Consider the following 22,273-nt stretch of genomic DNA (forward strand, 5'->3'; position numbering starts at 1 on the left):
GCTCATCCATGGCAACAGAACGGGTGCGGCACCTGCGCCAGGTGTGTTTGACTATCAAATAGCACAGAGAAGCTCCGTCGTCTCGAACAGCCAGAGAAACACAAGAGAAAAGAGAAGTCAGACTCGATTAAAGGTAAATACTTTCACATTATTCAGATTATTATTATTATCTCAAAACAGTAGGCCTATTTCCTTTTGTTATAACAAACCCTGTTGTTTTACATCTTGCTGTGGATAAGACAGTCTGCTCAATAAATGTTAAGTAGGATGTGAACTTGTAACACAATAAGATTGTATTTGTTAACATTAGTTCATGTATTAGCAAACATGATCTAACAATGAACAATAATGTTTTTTATAGCATTTCTTATACTTACACCCTGTCTACGCCTGAAGCGATGTGCCTTGTGCCTTGTTTTCCCAGTGAGTCTGTTGCTCACGTCTGGTGTGGACATTTTGAAAATCAAAAGTTGAAACTGTTAACAATAGTTAATTCAACAGAACCATACCATACAGTAAACAACTGTAATAAATGCAGAACACCTGTATTGTTCATTGTTAGTTCACGTTAACTAATGCTAACAAATACAGCCTTCCCCTAAAGTGTTACCTGTAAACTTTACTGTGGACTTTTTGTCCTTTTTAAAAGCGTCTTTGGGGTCACAGTACATTAAATTCACTCCAACGGTTGTTTCATAGAAAATGTGATCTCATCAAGTGACACAAACAACTTGAGTGTTTTGTGTGTGATTTCATGATTTGTAACGCTGTGTTCCGACATCCCAGCCCAATGACACCCAAGAAATCATGAACTGGGGATTTCTAGAAAGTGTGTTGAGCGGAGTAAACAAGTATTCGACAGTCGTCGGACGGGTTTGGCTCTCCGTCCTCTTCGTTTTCCGGATCCTGGTGTTCGTGGCCGCCGCCGAGCAGGTGTGGAAGGATGAGTTCAAAGACTTTGTGTGCAACACTCAGCAGCCGGGCTGCGAGCAGGTGTGTTACGACCACTTCTTCCCCATCTCACAGGCGCGACTGTGGGCCTTACAGCTGATCATGGTGTCCACTCCGTCGCTGCTGGTGGCGCTGCATGTGGCCTACAGGGAGCACAGAGAGAGCAAACACAAAAGAAAGCTTTACCAGGACAAGGGCAGCATCGACGGAGGTCTCCTCTTCACATACATCATGAGTCTGGTCCTCAAAACCTCCTTCGAGGTGGCGACCCTACTCGCTTTCTATTTTCTGTACAGCGGCTTCAACGTCCCTCGACTGCTCCGGTGTGAAGAGAGCCCCTGTCCCAACGCTGTGGACTGCTACATTTCCAAAGCCACAGAGAAAAAGATATTTCTGTATATTATGGGATGTACATCTATACTATGCATCGTGCTGAATGTGGTGGAGATGGTGTATATTGTATCCAAGCAGTGCTGGAAGTGCTTCAGTAAGAAGTATGTACCTGTGAGCCAAAGAGTCGGCTGTCACGGTCGACCTCCTTCCGTGGTGACTCTCGGTTCGTCCGCGCCACAGCCGTTATCAGCGTCTAAAGAGGGTGGACTTCATTCTGCACTGGCGGGAAAGGACAACCCTACGCTTAATGCTGCGTGAATATGGACTGATGGATGTTTTTCTTTTCTGGTTGGAACCGGCTTAAAATCCATTATCAACTGCATGTCGCTCATTTCATATAACCAAATCAGACAAAATGAATAGCTTTATTTCAATCGCATTTCTAAAAGAACTCCGGTTGGTCAAGTGTTACATGGGCAATTTCACTTTCAGCGTAATTGATGTGATTTTTACCATCAAAACTTGAAATAGAGAGAGCATTTATAGCCAATGTAATAAAGCATCTGTTTATAGTCTATACATGTTTCTATTACAAAAACAAAAAGGGAGCATGTGACAAAAAAGCAGTTTCTGAGAGATGACTTTTTCAGCATTTCCGTGAATTCAAATGCACAAACCGGAAGCTATGATACCCAACAAATGGCTCTTTGCACAGCATAAGATTTAATGTAGTTATTTTATTTTAAATTTCTTTCTTCATGTGCGCATTTATGAGGACTGTTACAGATGTGTCAATTCTTAAAGCAGCGCTTACCTGAAAATGTTTAACAATAAAAACTTTAAAACTTCAGTGATGAAAACCTTTGGTAGAACCTCATTTTGTCACGGTAAAGTCCATCTTTGCATAGAATTGCCTGTTTATGAAAAAAGCAAGGGGAGAGAAGGAAAAATAACTCAAGACCCTTTCATCAGACACACGCGGCGGGACAGTATTCATCTTCTAGATTGTGTCTAATAATATATAACTATTTATATTTTATTTATGTTCATATTATTTGTATTATTATTTTATTGTATAATAATTGTATTAATTAAACTATTTGTTGAATTTTGTTGTATGTTCATTTTTTATTATATTGACAATTTGTTGAATGGGTCCTGTAGTTCGGTCGCGTTTAAAGAAACCGTACGGTACACTGACATCTAGCAGTTGATCTTGGTATCGCAGTCTAGTTCTAAATATTGAAGAGACAAATTTAGCCAAGGAACGCTTCTTTATCGGTTTCATTTGTTTGTTATGGGAAAGAATGTACATGCGCTCTATTGTTTGTGTAGAATATTCTATTGTACAGCTGGGGTCACAAAAGTGTGCATGCGCAGTAATGTTAGTTTCACCGGTGATCTCTTTGCAGACCAGATGTTTACATTGAAAATACTGGGATTTAAACTCCATATTTCAAAATTTACTGGGCCGCCCTATCCACAAATATAAATGATTTGTTGCTTTGTATTTAAAAATAAGTTTTTTATAAGTGACCTTGTATGTGTGATAACGTGGTTACTACTATGTAGATAAAACTTTGTTGTTTTCTAAAAAGGTCCTATGTTCACAACATGCATAAAGAAAAAACATCACAGTGTAAATAAAAATATGTGAATAATTAAATTTTGACTTAAATCTCAGAAAATAAATCATAGAAACGGACTTGATCACACTGAACATTTCAATGAGCTTAACGTTTGGTTATGGGTTTGAGGTAAGGGTTGGGGGTTACAGTGAGGGGTAACAGCACGCATGTTAATTCAGTGTAAGTACTTTAAGTGTAATTACAATTAATAGAGCAAAATGTACATGTGAGGCAGACACTTATGTAGTCGAGTACACCCAGGTGAAAAAAAGGGTACAATAATACATTTAAATGCACTTAAAGCCCCCTTTTCATGCGCTTATATTACTCTTAATATACCAAAGAAAATGTCTTAAGCCAAGTATACTCAACTGTGCTATTTTGAGACATCATGAATAGAAGAATACTTTTTTTGTATAATATGTAAAAATAATTGTGTGGCAAAAAAGCACTTTGAATGCCTTATGGAAATGTACAAAATAGTGTATACTTAATGCATTTGTTTTAACAGGGCACACAATACACTTGTTAAACTCATGTCCTGGGTTCCTGCGACATTACAATGAAAAAAAGAGACCAAAACCTAGTACCAAAAAGCAAGCTGTATTAAATCGGTTGCCATTGATTAACATACGGACTGCTGGTGGCAGTAGTTGATCAAAAAGAACCAGACACAACATTATTGACAAATTTCAGATTTACAGGGGGAACGGGACCAAAACGGTTACGAATTATACACGGCACATGACATCAGAACTGAACCACTTTCAGCTGGATAGAAAAAGTCCAATGGAATATTACAAAGTCTATCCAAAACTCAATATAGAACCAAATCCACTTCCCAAATCAAGGCAACAAAATGTGCTGATCACCTTTATCTAAGGACATACATGCTTTAGAGGTATTTCTTTATCTACTGCAACTATAAAGTCAGCTTAACTTACACAGTCTTGAGTTATTAACGTCATACTAGGGACCATTAAGATACCGGGCATGTATTGTTCATCTTCAAATGCAGCTACAGCCGTTCCGCGTTCATTTCTTTCTAGAAATCAGCTTGCAATCGTAATTCTTATCCTGAGTTCAATAAATTAATTTTCTTTTTCAAGGATCACCGTGGGTCTCATTTCATGAAGCTGCTTGAGAAGAAGCTCCAAGACGCCAGAGAACATTTTCTGCACCTCAAACGTTACATTGCAGAGAGAGGTCAACTTTTGGGGATTTTTAAAGTCCACAAGTTTCAGGACGTCCCGCGAAGGCATTTCCGCATCCGCTCTTTTACACACGATCGTGGCTGTCTTTAGTTGGAAAGCTGCTGTCCGTTTACGGGAACCTCCGTTCATCGGTTCCGTTGCCTTTCTCTTGGATGTCCGTGATTCCTCGAGAAACTGAAGAAAGGACACCTCAAATCCCATGGGCTTAAACGAATTTAATGCCGTGTTCTGATCGGAGACGTCTTCCTGGGTGATAGTGCTGGAGGAAGTGGAATCCGAGTTTAAATCCACATAACTGACTGTGCAACTCCTTGCTGTCCGCAGTCTCGTCGTCCTATTCTGTCCCAATGATTTCCTGACTATCTCACCCTTGCGTGGACGTCCCCTCCGGCGTTTAACCACAACAGAGATCTCTGAACACGTGTCCGTGGAAGGCTTGCTGTCGGACAGATCGGGATCTTCTGTGCTTTCCTTCTCAGACGTGGGTTTTGAGAACTCCGACTCGCTCGGCACGGGGTCAGGGACTTCGTCATTGTCAGACGTCTCGACTGAACTCTCCTCCGACTTATCCGTGTCATCACTTCTGGATGCAATGCGTTTATATCTGGAGCGGGATAACTTTTTACAGTAGATAAAGTTGCTTCTCTGTTCTTCTAGGTACTGTTTTGGAAGACCATGCTGGAGGTAATGTTTCATTATATTTCGCTCTGACCCGGTCACCGTTTCGCAACCCTTTATCATACAAGCGTACTGCAGCTGTAATCGTTTGGTGCACATCGCCGAGGCTTCTTCTTGGGTTTTCAAAATGGGTTTCCCATATTTGGTCCAGTTGTTTTTCGTATTTTTGATCTTCTTCGGACATGCCTTTTTAATTGTTTTCTTGTTTGTTTCTCGGTTTTCTTTCTCGACGACATCAGCAGTATCAGATTTCTTAGGACGACCGAGTTTACCGCCCTTGCAGCCTTCCCGTGGATTCATGAGCAGCCGTTTGTAAACGTTGTGGTGTTTCTTCATGGTGTGCCGCAGTAGATTGGAGCGCGTGCTGTAAGCGCATTCGCAACTATCCACCTGACATCTGAACATGCCCTCCACTGGCTCCACCTTAGAGATTTTGATATCTTTATGCTCTTCATCCACATGATTGACGTACTTCCAGAATCCCGTAAACATCTCAGAGCAGTCGGGTTGATCGCACTGAAACCTGCCCAGGTTGATGCTGCACATCATGGCACCGGCTTTCTCAAGGGGTAACTTGTGTGGCTGAAGGTAGTGCTGGAGCAAGTCCGGAACTGTCTGGAAAATGCAAGAACAGTCTTTGACTTGACACCTGAACTCATCCACCTCTTTGATCTCACCATCTGGTTTATCCTCGCTTTCCTCGTTCTTATCCTTATCCTCTGTGTCTTCGTCGTTCTGTTCATCTTGATTGTTGACCTCAAATTTAGGCAGAGCAGACTGATGCACCGTTTTGTAATGCAAGATCAGATTGTGTTGAATTGTAAAAGCTGCCACACAGCCATGATGAACGCAACGATACGGTCTATAAGGACTAAAGCTATCATCAGCCTCTGGTTTTTTCTCTTTCGGTTTCTTGGGAGATTCTTTTGGCTTTGGCAGCCGGGGCTTGCAAGGTTTGGGCTTTTTATCCAGGGGCTGGTTTTCTATCTTTACCTGTGCAGACGGATATTGGGTTGAGGGAGGCGTAGGCAGAAGTTCTTTGAGTGGGGACCCATTGGACTGTCCGGGAAACCATGTCTTCGGATGCTGATCAACTCTTGGAGTCACAGAAGAATGAACAGATATAATGACGGATGGCTTTATGGCTGTCTGACTTTCCAAAGTTAAAGCCTGTTTTGCTATTCCAGGATTTTTGCTTTGAGGAACAACAGCAGTCTGCTGGACAAACAATGGAGTGATGCATGATTTTTTTAAGATATCTGCTTTTAATGTTGCTGATGTGCCTGTAACAGCTACTTTTTGTTGTTGACTTGCATCCGTCATGTTTTTGACTTGACTGGACACATCTGGCGTTGGGCAAGGGCTCCCGCCATCACTCTCCACCAACATGTGATTAGACTGGCGCTTACTTTTCAATTTCCTCATATCTTCCTGTGAAAAGTTATGAATGGATTGGTAATGGGCTCTGAGGTTGGAGTTGCGTGTGAACGCCTTGTTACATTTCTGACAGCTGAAAGGGGAGACGTTACATTGATCTTTTACCTGAGCAAGCATGTCATCCGTGTAATTGTGCAGTTTGATAAGATGCTTAAAAAGGGCATCTTTTGTCATTGCTCTGTAAGTACAACCGTTTGCGACACACGCAAATGGTTTCTCATAACTCGACTTCTCAGTGGCTGAATCATTGGAGTCTGGTTTATTGGGTTTTACCTCACTCATTTTAGGTTGGTCCACAGTTCTGGTATCTTCAGTGATTTCTCTGTCTAGGTCAAGTTTCTCAAAAGCTTTTTGGATTTCCAAAATTTCATTCGGGATGGCTGTGGTATTGTTAACCTCATTCACACCATGTCCCGAAGACACAGATGAATTGTTGAAAGATAAGCCCTCAGTTAGATTGGCAGACAGCAAAACAGTCTCGGCAGAAGTCCCAGCAGCGTTCCATTGACGTTCACCTTGAGTTGCATCCTGAATCAAGTTTGAGGTACACTGTGTCTCCCCAGTCACAGGACTTGCTACGGAAATTTGTGAGCAGGAACTATCAATGCTTGAGCCACGGGGCAGACTGCTTATTTTGTTAAAGTCTCCTGCCAATATCTGTTCACGCAGTCTTTCTTTTACGCTCTTTTCAGACACCAGATTCTGAGCGAGACTTTCCATTGCTGCCAGAAGACCATCATTCGACATCAGGCTTGCATTGCTGATGGCTGATTTTTCCGAGGTCTCTATTTTATTTACAGTTTCAGCTTGAAGAATTTGCCTGACGTGATCTGCAGAACCACTATTCAAGGTGGATGCCGAGTGACCTTCAGCCAACAACTGAGAAAGAAGAGGATCACTAAGACCATCTGTAAAATGTGGATTGGAGATGTCTGGGTAACTGGGTTGTAGCTGATGTTTCACACTATCAGTGTGCTGTATGACACTAGTTTCTGACATTCGATTGTTTTGAGTATATCCACCACAGGCATCTGGAAGCTGTTCTTGTCCAGAGCTCACAAACACATTTGATGAGTTCTGCTTGAACCCTTCCTCCATCTGTTTATCACTGCTAGCATACGTGGAGCCATTAGCTTGAGGATATGTGACGTTGGGAAACAGTTTCGGATCAAGAGGACCTCTTATCGGTGGGTGCGTAGGGATTGGAAGGTTCACGTATGAAGAAGGTGTTGGATGAGGCGAGTTGAGAAGATCAAGAAAAGAGCTGGGAAGGTCTGCCGTCAGGTCTGCTTCATCGAATGGTTTGCAATGAACACGCTTGGACAAGTGCCCACCAAGAGATTTAGGACTCTGAAATTCTCGATAACACCTGCAACAAATAAACTTTCCATCTTTAATGATAGCAGGCCATTTTGTTCTTCTGCTTCGTTTTACTTTTTTATCCCCGTTGTTTGTCACACTCCCAGTGTTGTTCTGAGGAGCCGGAGAACTCTCATTTGATGGGGCACTTATGTTGCTCGAAAGAGGATAATCTAAATTAGGTTCGGTCTTCACGCTCACTGCACACTCGGTGTGAGGTACAGATGAGAATGAACTGTCACTTTGTTGTTGAGAGTAGGAGGACGCTAAGGGATCTTTAGGAATTGAACCGTTTACACTTTCAGCGTAAGGGGGCAACCGAGTCATTTGAGCAGATGACAAATTTGGATCTGCTACAGAATTTACAGATTCCATCATATTAGAAGCCATGACTTGTTGAGGTGGATTAATGTTTGAATGCAAACTGTCACCATTAAGCTTTTGAACACTGTCCAGTAGGGCAGGTGCGGGAGGATTATTAGGATGCGGCTGTAGAGTAGAATAGCTCATTCCTCTATGCTGGGCACCTTTAGTAGATGCTGTGTTAAGGTGAGAAGTGAAATTACTGCCTGAAAGGGTGTTCATGTTTGGAGTCATTTCCTGAGAATGACACGTCTGTTGCTGGAGGGATGAATTGTGCCTGGGGTCCCACAAGTGACCTGTTGCCATGTGAGACTGATTTGTACCAAGTTGAGAGATCACAAGGGGTTCCAATATATTTTCCATATTATTGGTTTGAATATGGCCCGAGGGAGCTGTTACGCGAGGGGCCACAGACGGAAAGCCGGAGTTGATACAGTTTGTTGTGTAGGGAATGGATTGGGCATGAGGGTTCTGCGGTTGAACAGCAGGAGCGGGAACGGTTTGAGCTGGCTGGTCTTGTTGACTTGAATTGAGACTTCCTTTTTTAGAAACAGTTCGGAGTGTGGATCGCATTGCCATTTTGGTCTTTTTTGCTAGTTTCCACTGCGTGTAAAAATCAGGATGAACAGCTTTCATGTGTTTGGTTACACTTCTGTAAGAGCTGTAGTCCCGAGTACATGAATCGAAAAGACATTTGTGTCTCTCTTTCACCACTTGGGCAGCGTTGTTTGTGTTTACCAATTGCACGGACTTGTTCTCACACGCCTGTCCATTACTTGGCAAGGGAGCTATTTGACGGTTAAGTGTCTGTGAAATAGGTGGAACCATTTGACCCAATGACACAAGAGGTGTTGCATTGTGGGATCCCTGCATTGGAGACGTCATGGTACTATTATACATGCTGGAATACTGCGTCTGAACCTGACCTAGAGGATTAGGAGTGTATTGTCCATATACTCCATTGGTATTGTTGTATAAAGGAGCCTTAGCAGAATCTGTCGTCCGCAGCTGACCGCGCAAAGCATCAGTTGCTGGAACCGGTAGAAAGTCCTCTAATACACTCTGGTATGAAGACGTAGATGGCACCGGATCTGAATCACTCATCAAGGCAACGAGCAGAGATTCCTCTGGTCCGATTTGACTCAAGTGAGACATGCGAGTGCTCATGGCTGTCTGCGTCACATGGTCATTCGTTTGAGGGATTGGATGATGGATGGGAGTTTGAGGTTGACCTGTTTCAGGATGAACACACTCTTGAGTGGACAGTTCTAACACACTATTATGCATATTTGTAACAGAATGCTTTACTGCCAGCATGCCCAATGTACGATCCACTAGAGGATATGTGCTGTTGGCATGTGTGGCCGAGAGAGGGTCTGACTGAACAGAACTCTGATGCGTTTCGTTCGATTGGTCTTCATGAGGTTCAGTTAGCAGCCCGTCAGAGCCCTGGACTTCCGCTTTTGTGACGTGACTCTCTACGTGGAGATCGAACTCAGTCTGACAATGAAACACTTTACCACAGTCTGATGCTTTGCAGGTAAATGTTTTGTAATGCTGTGCCTCATGGTCGTATAGTTTGTAGGCGTCCTGAAAAATTTTGCGACAACCTGGAAACATACACCTTGCCTTGAACGCCAGGTGCTCTTTCTTATGTACAACCAGTTCAGCATTAGAGTCAAAACTGGCTTTGCAATTGAGCTGTATGCAAATATAGGGTTTCGTTCCACAGTGGACCTGTAGGTGATCATTTAAGTGGTCAACGCTTACAAACTGACGACGGCAATACTGGCACACTACCTTTGTGCTCTGCATTTCAAGGAAGCGCTTTGCTTCTTCATTGTCCCCGTGATCTTTCACGTGAGCAAAGAGATTACGGAAATATTTGAATCCCCTTCTGCAGCTTTGAACTGGGCAAATGCTCCCTTCGCTGCCTTCCTTGATGTCCAAGAGCTCTTTGTCATTGGCGTGTCCATTATAAAGTTTGTCAGAGTCCCCGTTGCAGTTGCTTTTTGTCTTTGCCTTGCTCATGTGATTTTCGCCACTTTTAGCTTTCAGAGTAGCTATGACGGGAGCAGTGGTTTTGGGGTTGGCTAGTTTCTTACTCGTATTCATTGCAGCGAGACGTTCTTTGCACGAAAGTTTCACATGCGATGCGACGTGCGGTTCGAGAGTCTCTTTTGTTTCAAAAGTCTCTAAACATATTGGGCAGCTGTAGAATCCATCTTTAAAGTGAGTCTGTGCATGTCGTACAATTCGGTGACCAAGAAACTCCTTATCGCACAAAACGCAATACTGCATGTAAGCCTGCCAATTTCTGAACCTCGCTGAAACGAAGCCTTTTTCTCTCAACTTTTTCATCTCTCTGTTTTTCTGCCTCTGATCTGCAATTTCATTCAGTTCATTCGTTGTCTCCACAAAGCACTGAGACACATCCTTAAAATCGTCAGAAAACATGTTCGCATCTTCTTCTGAACCCTCAGGGTCGCCATCATTCAGCTCATCAATGGAGGACACAATAGAAGCCTCTTCGCCCATAAGACCCAAACAGTGACGCTTTAATGTCTTCCAGTCCCAAAACTCAGGATCGAAGGGCCACTGGGTTTTGAGGACTAAAATCAGCTCACAGCGCAGTGAGTTTGGTACTGGTAGATCTTTCTCCTCCAGCTTCTGGTCCGGCTCGTTGTAAAGAGTTTCCACCGCATAGTAGGAGTCTACCGTTGGCTCCAGAAGAAACTCTGTCAGCTGGCAGGACCTTTTCACCTCCAGGTCCGAGGGTAAGAGACAGGAAATGGTTTTGCAGACCGTGGCCTTGGTGTTTCCTTCACAAGATTCCAATCGGAGAGCTCGTATACACATATCAATGCAAGTGGAAAGCCCAACTTTATCCATCTAAAAATGGAAAACAAGGAAGTTTAGTATTTCTACTATCTGTAAAATAATTACATGAAACGAGAGCTTAGGGAAGCTTCACCTCCGACTGGATGACTTTAATGAAAAAGAGTAGATGGAACACAGTTTTGGACATAAGTGACATTTGACGGCATCGGTCCAAAAAGCCTTGCTCTGAAGGTTCTAATCGCTTAAGAAGTTTTCCCCAAAACAGAGTCAGCTCCCTGCCAAGAGATCACAAAACAACTTTCAGTGAAAATATTCACAAAACTAATATACTTATAGCAAGGCATATTTTTTTAATCAGCAATGGTAACTTTAGTAACGTACCAAGCACAGTAAGAATCCTCTTGAAGAATCTGACGGGTCAAAAAACCTGAACACAGAGTAAATGCCGCTTTCTCATCGCTGTCCGCCTCAAGGTTGCAAATCATCTCTAAAGCATCACGACAGTCCACTCTTGACAGCTGAAGAGAAAAAAAAATAATTTAAAAAGAAATATTCCCCTTTGAAGTATGAAAATCTTCTTTCAAGGACCCACTGACAATAATCCTCAGCAAGTTCAATTTTCAAGTAATACCTTTTTATTCAAGTGGAATATATATTGAAGGACTGCTTTATAGCAAAAGCAGAATGACAAATGCAAACGAAAAGTTTATAATTCCCTATCTCACCTCCTCCATCACAATTTCCTGTGGAGCGATGCTGCACAAACAAACCAGGTATGTTTGCTTAAAGTGCCCATGTTCTTCAAACTCTGAGAAGTCGCCACATGTCTTGGCCAGCAGTGCGGCCTGCTCGATGTAGCTCTCCTTCATCAGGTGCTTGACTCGCATCTTAAGAAGTGTTGGTCCTTCCTGAGTGAGGAACTCGTGAACTGTAGAAATGAAAGAAGAACATTAGACTGCTGGTTATTCGCACAGAGCTAAAGAGGAAAGAGGAAGGACAGCACCACCTTTCTCCTGCGGTGGCGTGTCGTTTTTAAGGATACTCTGCAGTGTTGGATTGGTCCACATCCCTTGTTCTTGTGAGATGGTGAAGAGCATCCTCAGCTGAGAGATTCCTTTCTCCTGTACCAGAGAATGAACGATCTACACAGAAATAACAACCCATAAAATAGTCTTTACCACAGTTCTAGAAGCTTTCTTTGATTTTTGTCAACCACATTTTGTCAATGTGGAGGACGATAAATCTGACAAACGCAAATTCTGATTTACCTGGACAGATGACCTAAATCTTTCCCACAATGAATCTGGGACATTCTGTTGCAGAGAAATTAGCAACTCTACACAACTCCTGCAGAAGGCAAAATAAATCATGGGTTACAACACAAAAAACAGATAGAAGTATTTTTAAGGAAATGCATACTTACAGTGAGAGCCTTTCAAGCACGACAGGCACCTTTTCACACTGTGCTGAAAGACACGAGGACACCTGTGCAAAGCTGAGCAGGGCCGTGATGTAAACCTCTAGTACTGGTAATGGGTCCTCCTCCATCTTCCAAAGACTGGCATACTCCACCAAAATCTGAATTAAACACAAGCACAGGGCCGATTCTTCATTAAAAACAGCCCAGAGATTATTTTTAAAAATTCACTGAGAGTTAATTTAAATGTTAATTTAAGAAAGTATTGCATGTTTTCAGTCATCAGCCCAGAGTTGATGATATGACACAATGAAATCATGACCACGAGTGCCCATCTTACTGTCTCCAGCAATGGTTTCACACAAAAGCACATTTGTAAATATTAGTGTCATTAGTAAGGTATGGAGAGTCATGGGACTGCAGACATTTCAAGAAATTATGATACCATTTATAAAGCCAATGATGAAAGGAAAACATCATTACTGTATCCGTTTACTCTTTATTGTAAGTTTAATTACTAGTTCTATATTAGCTAGTCACAAGTTCCATTAGGACTTATTATTGTCATTTTAACAATTAAAATTGAAGTGACAGCTAAATAATTTATATTCTACTAAATCAAACGATAAAAATTTCCCTATATGGTTAATGTTGTTACTTGTTAGGGATCTGAAATGAAAATTCTTGACTGAAGCCAAATAAAAACTTATTTTTATTTTTCGCTTTTTTATTATTGCATAAGCCAATGGTCAAGGTGTGCTTTTTTTAAAGTGTTGTCTTGCTTTTTAATATAATACAATATACCTTTAAAACAAAACAAGTCAGGAGTCCTGTCCCTTCTTGAATATCCTATATTAGGCCTGAAAGAATGTAATGTACTCTGTACGTCTACAACAAAACTCATTAAAAAGTGTCATTCAAATTATTATAAACCAACAATACAAATAAACAAAAACAGTTGGATTATTATAGGCTAAATGATTTAAAGAAAAAACATCCATGCAAGCAATGTACGCTCACTGACAACCATTCCAGTTCACATCTTTTTTGCTACATTTGGGCAAATAATTTCAGTTGTCGTACATTTGGCGCTTCCCTATTACCAACTTAGGGGTGTACAATTAATACATATCACATCTTGTTCACCGTACGGTGGCCGACTTGTGAATAAATGGGTACAAAAAAAACTGCTTTTCCAACACGGTTACTGGGTGTTTGATATGTAAATATGAAACAGAAAACATGTACACGAGAACACCTTTATTGGGCAATATGCTGTATTAAAAACAATGTGAAAGTAGAAGCAAAACTAGTCTTAAGCTGCAACACAAAACTATGCGATGACATCATGAATATGTTAATTAGCCTATGACATCATTTAGCCCAACTGTTCCATAAAATCCTAGCAGAACCACTACAGTTTATTGTTGTAAATGTCCCGTCTGGACAGATATTTTGGTTGCATTTGTGAGTTATTAAAAATGTAACTGTCTAGGCAAGTAATATCAAAATATTGATTAAATTAATCGGATCGCAAAAATGCTGGTGGTATTGGCAAATATTGATATTGAAGAACTGTCCGTTTTTCACCCCTATGAAACAGTTTACATTTCTCTGAAATCACAGCTTATTTTCCATCAATAAGTCAAGATTCAGAATGCTATATAACGCAACCCCTGTTTATGGAGAACAATTGTAAAACAAAACCTATGATGGGAATCATGTTTATATCTTTTAGGCATGTCGATTTTTTTAATGCAATCAATAAATGAAAGGCTATTGACAGCAGTGAATATATGATTATTATATATTACACACAATGTTATGAATGCAACATTATACTGTGATATACTGTACTATAGAGTAATAATGGTCCTTGCAATCATACTTTGGTACTGTCACATGGCTAGTACTAAAATGCCAGTATTGTTATCTGTAAAAACAAAACTAAAACACAAATGTCTGTTGTTGAACACACAAACGCATCTCATTAACTGTGAATCTCAATATCATTACAGTACATTGGGCTCTGAAGGTCAAAGGGTGGTGAGGGGCAAGGATTTCCCATAATGTGGTCCTTGCACTTGTACATGTTTAGAAAGAATATAAAAACAATAATAACAAACAAGGCTGTCCAAATGTTAAAACACAATTTGCCATGTATATTTTCTGTTTACAAATATAAAAAAGCTTGTCAGACAATGTCATATATCTTTGCAAATTGAAGTTTATGACTTCACCGAACAGACAGTTGTGTTGTCAACATGGTCAAAAGTGTTCAGATTTCTCTTGTGAAGGTAAGCAGCAACTCTCTGACACACTATAATGATGTGGTTCTCTTCAATGACTGAAGTTAAAACTATTGGTGCTATGATGTCATGCTGAAATGTTTTTGCTCTTTACTACGAGCCAAACAAAACATGCTGTGAGAGGAGAAATGTGTTAACAGATCGGTACATTAGATTTTACTCTATCCAACTGACCGAATATTAACTAACCAGCAACGCTAATAAAAAATGCTCTTGGACTCACAACCGGTCGAATGTTTTTGGACACTTACTCACTTATGTCTTCAAATTTTACTATAATAACAAACTCATCCAAATTATGAAATGAAACAAAGGGAAATATGGGAATTATGTTGTAACTAAAATAAAAAATAAATTCAAATCGTTATTCAGTGTTATCGTCTTCAGTGTTGTTAGCTTTTGAACAGAATTTGCAGAATGTTTGCTAGTCATTTTGTCAAGAAGCTTCAAGAGATGCTTTTTAAACAACATTAAAAGAGCTCTCGTCTATTCTGTGCTCCTACTGGCTGCTCTTTCTTCATTATTCAGTCAAAGTCAACCATTAAAACAATCACAGTTTATTACATAAAATGTTAGTTTTGTCATCAATAAAAACAAACATGTTTGTTTGAAAGATTATTTGGAAACGGCTCCAGAAACACACAGAAATCAATGTACGGATTCTTATAAGAATGCACTTTTTTAGATTTGCTAACTGAAACGATTTACATGTACACATTAAGGAGATGCTTTTATCCAAATATGTTTTAAAAGTATATCAACACACACAAAAAAGATCCTTACAGCACAACCTGATGTGAACTCAAAAGCATACTCACAGTTTGAGCTACTCAAAGTTGAACATTTTATTTTTATCTCACGTTAAGAGCAGATTAAACATAACGTCATGTTTCACACCCTGATGTGAAGACATGATCACAAAAGAGATATAGGTCAGTAGACCGTCATCATAAAGAGATAAGCGCAGCAACACTCACTGTAAAGGAGTCTGATATAAACGTGTATTCTACTAAACAACCACATACACCAAAAACACTAAATGATTCACAACAGGTAATCAATGAATGACAGTAATACAACAATCACACCTGTCTTCATGAGCGGTTGATTCAGCCATTCTGATCTGATATTGAAAGTCATTCAATAACGGCAAAATGCACCACGGTAGGAGAAAGATTTATTTACAACATTTCTATTTCTATTTCTATGGTTCATTTCTTCTCTAGACAATAAAAATGACTGTCCACACGACACACGGCAGATTATAAAAACAATATTCTGTGACAGGTAAAACCGGCCGATATACTTTAAGTAGGGAAGCACAATATCAGGATCAGACGATAAATGGTAATTTTAATGTTATCAGTATCAGTCCAATAATTAAACAAAATATTGGTTAATAGCTTTCCATGTTAAATAGATAGTTCACGCAAATATTCTGTCATGAATCACTCACGCTCTACTTGTTATAAACATTTGTTCGGCTGAACACAGAGAAAGATATTTGGACAAATGCTTGTAACCAAACACTTCTCCCATTGACTAGTAGGAAAAACAACAATGGTAGTCAAAAGTGCCCCAAAACTGTATTCTTTAAAATATATTTTGTGTTCAGAAGAAGAAAAAAATGTATACAGTTATTTTCCCTGCTATGGTAGTCAATGGGGTCCAAGAACTGTTTGGTTACAAGCATTCTTCCAAATATATTTTCCTTGTTTATCAGAACAAAGTAATCTATACAGATTTGAAGCATCCCTTTAAAGAATGATCAGCTCTTGACCAAAACTGTAAGCATCTTTCTAGCACATACTCGCGCCCTAGTGAGTAAATGATGATGTGAGCATCATATGATGTTGTGCAGTGAGAACCAGATGATGAGTGAGTGACCAGTGACGTGATGTCCTGCACACAGATGACGTATCAGATTATGATGACGAACTGGTCAATGCACACTGAGTGACAGCTGATGTGCAGTGAGTAAAATATGATGCTATGCAGTGTGTATTTGATTATGATCACGTGCAAAGATGAAAACGAACAGTGATGTGAGACGATGAGGTGCAGTAATAGTTTACAGTCATGCAGTCAGTGATAGATGATGCGCAGTTATAACTGTAGCTTTAATTCTGCAGCTGTGCGTGCGCTGCGTGCTTGTTTACAGTCCTGCGCGAGATCGAGACAAAATAACGACACCGAATACGCGACATACCCGCTACGCACGTGCCATCGCATCAAGGTGCTGCTATTATTCGTTGTATACAGTAACGCATTAGTTATCACGACAGAGGTTATCGTATTTCAGTCGCTGTGCGCGTGTTTATGAATGCAGCTGCGCCGTGTTTTGTCAGACAATCTGCACGTACCTGACAGAACTCATAGCAGTACTGCGACGCGCGCTCGTCAGGCGATTCCGCGCTGCTTTTCAATGTCGCCGCTATCTCTGCCAAGCGCGCTGAGAATGCGTTTAAAGCGTCGGAAGCGTCGACCCTCTCGCCGTGGTCCTGCTCGGCCTCCTCGTCCGCCATCTTCACTAACAATTCCGCCGCGTACGCTCAGCGCGTCACACGTGACGAAAAATCACCGTGCGTCCTGACGCACAGGTCAAGTCACGTGACTCCACTCAGAAGCGTATCGGGGTAGCGAACTAAGCACAAAGCTGCTGAACGGGATAAAGCCTGAATAAAACGCAACACGGAAACCAGGGGCGGTTATTTTTTAATGGGGGAGAAGCTTCACTACGCCCAATAAACGTTAAAAATAGTGTATCATGTAATGATTCGCTTGTCTGTTAAAACTCTAACAATGCATTTGTTGGTAGCTATATGTGTGCTGAAGTCATTAAAGTGTCTCGCGTGACACAAGTCCTTTTGTTCGTTGTTTTATCCAGTCGTAGAACAGCGTGTAGTTTGCCATTATGGCCTTGTTCAGACTTCATTCGAAAGCGCTGCGTGCGCAGACCAATCGTCCTATGACGTCGAAGTACCGACAAAACTGGTCGAAAGCTGTTACTCTCGCGATACTTCAACGTCATACACCGATCGGTCTGCGCAGCGCCGCATGGAGTCAGTCACTGGGCTGTAGGTTTTGTGTGTACATTTTAGATAGAACAACAATAGTAAATTTAAGTTTGGGAATTTACCAAAACAATGTTTCATTTGATCATCTACAGTGTTGCCAGTTTTGTCATTTTATCAAGCAGCAGCTTCTTGAGGTCTCGCCCTGAGATGCTTATACACTTTTGTAATGGAATGAATGTGTTGTCACGGTTATTTCTCAACAAATCTAGTTAAACAAAATTCAGACATATGGCTTTAGACAAAATACATTTTAGTGAATGAAACTTTTGAATAATTCAAACGTTTCATTATATTTACATACACATATATTTGAAGATTCTGGTTCCAAAATGAGATAACTTCAAAATTTATGTTTTTTTATGTTATCGTGTTTTATTGTGTTAGTTAGCTACTTACTTTAGTCATTGTGGCTTAAATCAAAACAAAAACCAACTGCAGTTTGATTCATGTCAATTGGAATTCACAATAAAACATCATGATTTAAAAAAAACATCATTTGGAACTAAGCTCTTCATTGTTCCGTGACTAATTGGTTATTAACATTTGTATATTATGCATATTTTTTTATTTTCACAGGTAGGCTATACTATATCACCTAAATTTAAACCAGTGATCTGCACGACTTAAGTGTTTTGGTTTAATGAAATTGCAAATGAATTACATTTGTTATCCCCTGCTGCGTGTGTAGGAAGGAGCGAACGCTTCCCAGAGACCCTGTGAATCAGAAGACAGCTTTACTAGTGGGTTTGTCTGAAATGCCACATTATTCCTCTTAAATGTGGGCGACTGAATCAATAAGAGATAACAGTTTCTCGCTTCTCATAGTGGACCAGCAACCTACGGGACAGAGATATCACCGCCTTTCTTACCAATGTAAGGATTCATTTAAAATATCTCATGAAAGATGATGTCATCAAGCAACTGTTAAAGAGACTTTAACAGGATGGAAAGGGATTTAGTTTATTTATTACCAATTAAATCAATAAACAATGACTATTGGCACATCTGCCCATGTTCAGATGTTATTAAAGAAGTGACCTGATATGATTTCCAACATTTAATATTTTGTGTTTGATATTTATTTTATTCAATATAATAGTATGTAATTTAGGTTGGATAAAAAAGGACACTTATGTTGGATCTGACTCATCTGTAGCATCAGAATGAAGAATGTTGTAGAAAAGTGTTGTAGGGGTCAGTTGTGGCCTAATGGTTAGAGCGTTGGGCTTGTGATCAGAAGGTTGCCGGTTCTAATCTCAGTGCCAGCAGGTCATGACTGAAGGGCCCTTGAGCAAGACACCTTACCCCTGATTGCTCTGCAGTAATGTGCCACTGTATAAAAAACTACTTGTAAGTCGCTTTGGATAAAAGCGTCTGCCAAATGAATAAATGTAAATGTAAAAGCAGACAGCGGGTTTTCATCGCATTTTATTGAAACATTAGAAATGAAATCAGGAAGGAATGTTTCATGTACATTTTTCATTCTGGTTGCTCCATTTTTAAAAACTGTTGAGTAAATGCACACAGAGTTACAGAACTTGAAATAATTCCACATGATTTTATTCACAAGAGTCTTGTTGGGGGTTTTATGTGTGCCCTTTGCGTCTGATCAGTCTCTTAAAAGCCTGTTTAAAGTCCTCATTGAAGCTGGTGTAGAGCAGCGGGTTTATGAGAGAGTTCACGTAGCCCAGCCATGTGAGAAGGTCCGACACATAGGGGGGCGGGTTCAGCATCTTCAGCCCCACCAGCAGCTCCTTCAGAAAGAAGGGCAGCCAGCACAGGATGAACGCCCCCAGGATGAGCCCCAAAATGCGCGCTGCCTTCCTCTCCCGGGACGTACAGATCTGATTCCTCTCGTCTGAGTCCGCCATTTCCAAATCGACCGACGGCATGCGAACGGTGATGTTGTTTCGTTCTAATTCCGTTGCGTTTTCTGAATTGGACGGGTCGGAGATGCAGAAAGCGTGCGTGACCCGGCAGTGATTCAGAGAGTTCTGGCTGTCTGTGCTGCGGCTGCTGAAATGTCTCGACGAGCCGCGTTTCTGATACAGCGTCTTGGCGGCGCGGTAGATGCGTGAGTACAGGATGAGGATAAGCGTCATGGGGATGTAAAATGCGCCTAAGGTGGAGAAGATGGTGTAGCCCACGTGATCGTGCTCTATGATGCACTGCTGCGGGCCACCGCCGCCCTCCTCCCGACGCCTCCAGAACAGCGGCGGTATAGAGATGAACACCGAAATCACCCACGCCATCGCCACCATGACAGCCGCGCGGCAGGCCGTTCTCTTGCGCGCATATTCGATGGCTTTAGTGATGGCCCAGTAGCGGTCCAGCGCTATGACGCACAGGTGCAAAATGGAACTGGTGCAGCAGGTCATGTCGACACTCAGCCACGCCTCGCACACAATCTGTCCCAGCGACCACGTCTCCGTGGTGATATAAAGGATGCTAATGGGCATCACCAGCACAGCGACCAAGAAGTCAGTGACGGCCAATGAACAGATGAGGTAGTTTGCAGGGAGGTGGAGCTTTTTGGTGGTGCAAATGGCTGCGATGACGGCACCGTTCATGACGGCTGTCAATAACGTAAGCAAGGCCAGCAGAGCCACCAAAGCTATTCTTTCCGTCACCTTAACGGGAAACGCCGCTCCTGGTGTGGCCGTGGCATTGGTGGTGTTGGCAGGTGCACCGGAGCTTTCTCCCAGATAACGCTCCATCTCCATCCCACGGCTGGACTCCAGGACTAAAGCCACTGCTACACACAACGATTAACACCCTGTCAGAAACACAGTTGAACAGGGTCAAGCGAATGTGTTAAACAAATTCATTATATTTATTTGACTTCCAAACACAATTCCCTGTTGAAAGAAACGGCATATGCTGGTTAGGTAGGTTTTGAAGCATGGTAGCTGGTTTATGCCGGTCCTAAACCAGCTCATGACCATCTTAATCCAACACAAACCAGCTTCCATGCTTCAAAACCTACCTAACCAGCGTATGCCCTTTTTTTCAACAGGGTCAAAATAGGTCGGGAGATCTTTCCGGACGAGAGACGTTCACCGTAATCACATCTGTCATGTTTCCTATGGTTTATTCAGCTTGTGCACCATATGCGCCGTTTTCCTAATCCAGGCAATGAAAGTTAGACAGTTTTAAACAGAATTTCCAAATAAATCTGCAGTCTATGGTGCATGTTGGATGTCAATTAGCTTAATTGCTATCGGTTATAGATTGTCCTGTTATCCAAATGTGATGAAGTTACTGTCATTCATTAGAAGGCGTTCCTATCTTCGGTTGCTCTAACTGTTATAAACAAACCATGCTGTAACTGACGAGAGACGGCTGACCTGAGCTCCGCAGCTTTTCTCCTACTGGTAGTTGCTCCTGAAAGTCGCTCGTCATTTGCATAAGGTTGAGCAATTCTCAACTTTGTCGCATCACTAGACACACCCACTTCATGTTGCCAACGGTCACTGTCTCACGTGTCGCCGGACGAAGATGAGTTTCCATTGAAATAAATGACATTGCGTCGCTTTGTCGATGGGTGTAGCGGGCGGTGTGAACGCAGTTAGACTATGAAATCTTGACATCATTTAATTTCAGGTCTGTTCCAAATCTTTAGAATATAGCTTGTTATACCACGGTGCTGTTGAATGCTTCAATCTGTTGGTTGACAAACGGTCTATGGGTATGCATTAATTTTCAGTAAATTCATATGTGATCACCGTGGCATTAGTATGTAATTATTTGAACGTGAATGCACACTATCCGCTGCGCGTCTTGGCCACATTACCACCTCGGGGTTCGTGTCAGTCACTGTGGTGATTCAAAAAGGAGTGGTCGCAATTCAAAACCTCACCGCTAGAGGCTGCACAATTTTATACAATGGACATTTGACAAAGTGCATAGACATGACGGAAAAACAGACGACTTCATCATCTGCATGATTTATAAATCAGTAAGGAACCTTGCATGTCATGCGTGGGGCTCTCAAGTAACAAACAGCAAGTGGTCTGCTTTAATTACGTTTTGCTTTTGAATACACTGCATTCTCTAGTCATTGTCAATTCACAAAACAGCCTCACACCTACAAACAACAACACGATGAAGTGAAGTAAATGTTAACTATTTGTCTCCAGGGCAAAGACAGAGAAATCCTTCACCTTGAGGCATTAAGGATGTTCACACCAACACACAAATATCCATATAAACAAACATGTCATCTGGTACATAAAACTCTTCAAATAACAGGATAATACCTCTTCCACATAGACATACTGTTCAAGAGTTAAGCATCACTTGGCTGAAATGATGTTCATGTTTTTAATAACCTTTGATCTGAAGGTGTATGTCTGGATTTGTGGACAAAAATACAGTTGTGCCAGCAATAACAGGCTAACATGCTGTTCTTTGCTATTAAAATGAAAACATCAGCACTTAAACACATTTTAGCACATTAAAGAAGGCAGCCGCAATAAAACGTACCCAACCGTTCAAGTGTGTGCATGTGCTTGTTGGACGACATTATTTCCACCAATGATGTTGCTTACTTTTCCCACTGTGACCATTTAAATCGTTACATTTTTCTTTCACATATATTCAGAAGTCTAACCTTTAATTCCCAAGTACTAAGTCATACCAATGATAAAGACACACATCGGCAATC

The 22,273-nt window shown here is 41.3% G+C and overlaps 3 protein-coding genes across 3 annotated transcripts; 1 reads left to right on the top strand and 2 right to left on the bottom strand.

The window, feature by feature from the left end:
- Window positions 1–34: 34 nt before the first annotated feature.
- On the top strand, window positions 35–2,171 carry gjb7 (gap junction protein beta 7). Its single transcript, XM_079475630.1, has 2 exons — window positions 35–133; window positions 787–2,171. The coding sequence occupies exon 2, from the start codon at window positions 808–810 to the stop codon at window positions 1,600–1,602; it is 795 nt and encodes a 264-aa protein (XP_079331756.1). The 5' UTR covers window positions 35–133; window positions 787–807; the 3' UTR covers window positions 1,603–2,171.
- Window positions 2,172–3,494: 1,323 nt separating this feature from the next.
- Window positions 3,495–17,165, bottom strand: znf292b (zinc finger protein 292b). Its single transcript, XM_079475452.1, has 8 exons — window positions 16,894–17,165; window positions 12,228–12,382; window positions 12,073–12,151; window positions 11,811–11,946; window positions 11,530–11,732; window positions 11,186–11,322; window positions 10,938–11,079; window positions 3,495–10,855 (listed from the first exon to the last, which is right to left on the bottom strand). Exons 1-8 carry the CDS (start codon window positions 17,053–17,055, stop codon window positions 4,004–4,006), a joined length of 7,866 nt encoding a protein of 2,621 aa, XP_079331578.1. The 5' UTR covers window positions 17,056–17,165; the 3' UTR covers window positions 3,495–4,003.
- Window positions 17,166–19,193: 2,028 nt separating this feature from the next.
- Window positions 19,194–20,330, bottom strand: htr1e (5-hydroxytryptamine receptor 1E; the record flags this gene model as incomplete). The annotated part of the gene is made up of 1 exon (XM_079474090.1): window positions 19,194–20,330. The coding sequence occupies one exon, from the start codon at window positions 20,328–20,330 to the stop codon at window positions 19,194–19,196; it is 1,137 nt and encodes a 378-aa protein (XP_079330216.1).
- Between the last annotated feature and the right edge of the window lie 1,943 nt (window positions 20,331–22,273).

This window comes from Barbatula barbatula (assembly GCF_947034865.1).
Source record: "Barbatula barbatula genome assembly, chromosome: 15".
Lineage (NCBI taxonomy): Eukaryota > Metazoa > Chordata > Actinopteri > Cypriniformes > Nemacheilidae > Barbatula > Barbatula barbatula.

Bases quoted from the DNA above. Each gene is read 5' to 3' on its own strand.
- znf292b (XM_079475452.1), bottom strand. From the start codon at position 17,055: ATGGCGGACGAGGAGGCCGAGCAGGACCACGGCGAGAGGGTCGACGCT. The intron at 11,947-12,072 runs GTAAATCAGAAT...ATTTCTGTGTAG, and splicing joins GATTTAGGTCATCTGTCCAG to ATCGTTCATTCTCTGGTACA. The intron at 10,856-10,937 runs GTGAAGCTTCCC...TTCCATTTTTAG, and splicing joins TTAAAGTCATCCAGTCGGAG to ATGGATAAAGTTGGGCTTTC.
- gjb7 (XM_079475630.1), top strand. From the start codon at position 808: ATGAACTGGGGATTTCTAGAAAGTGTGTTGAGCGGAGTAAACAAGTAT.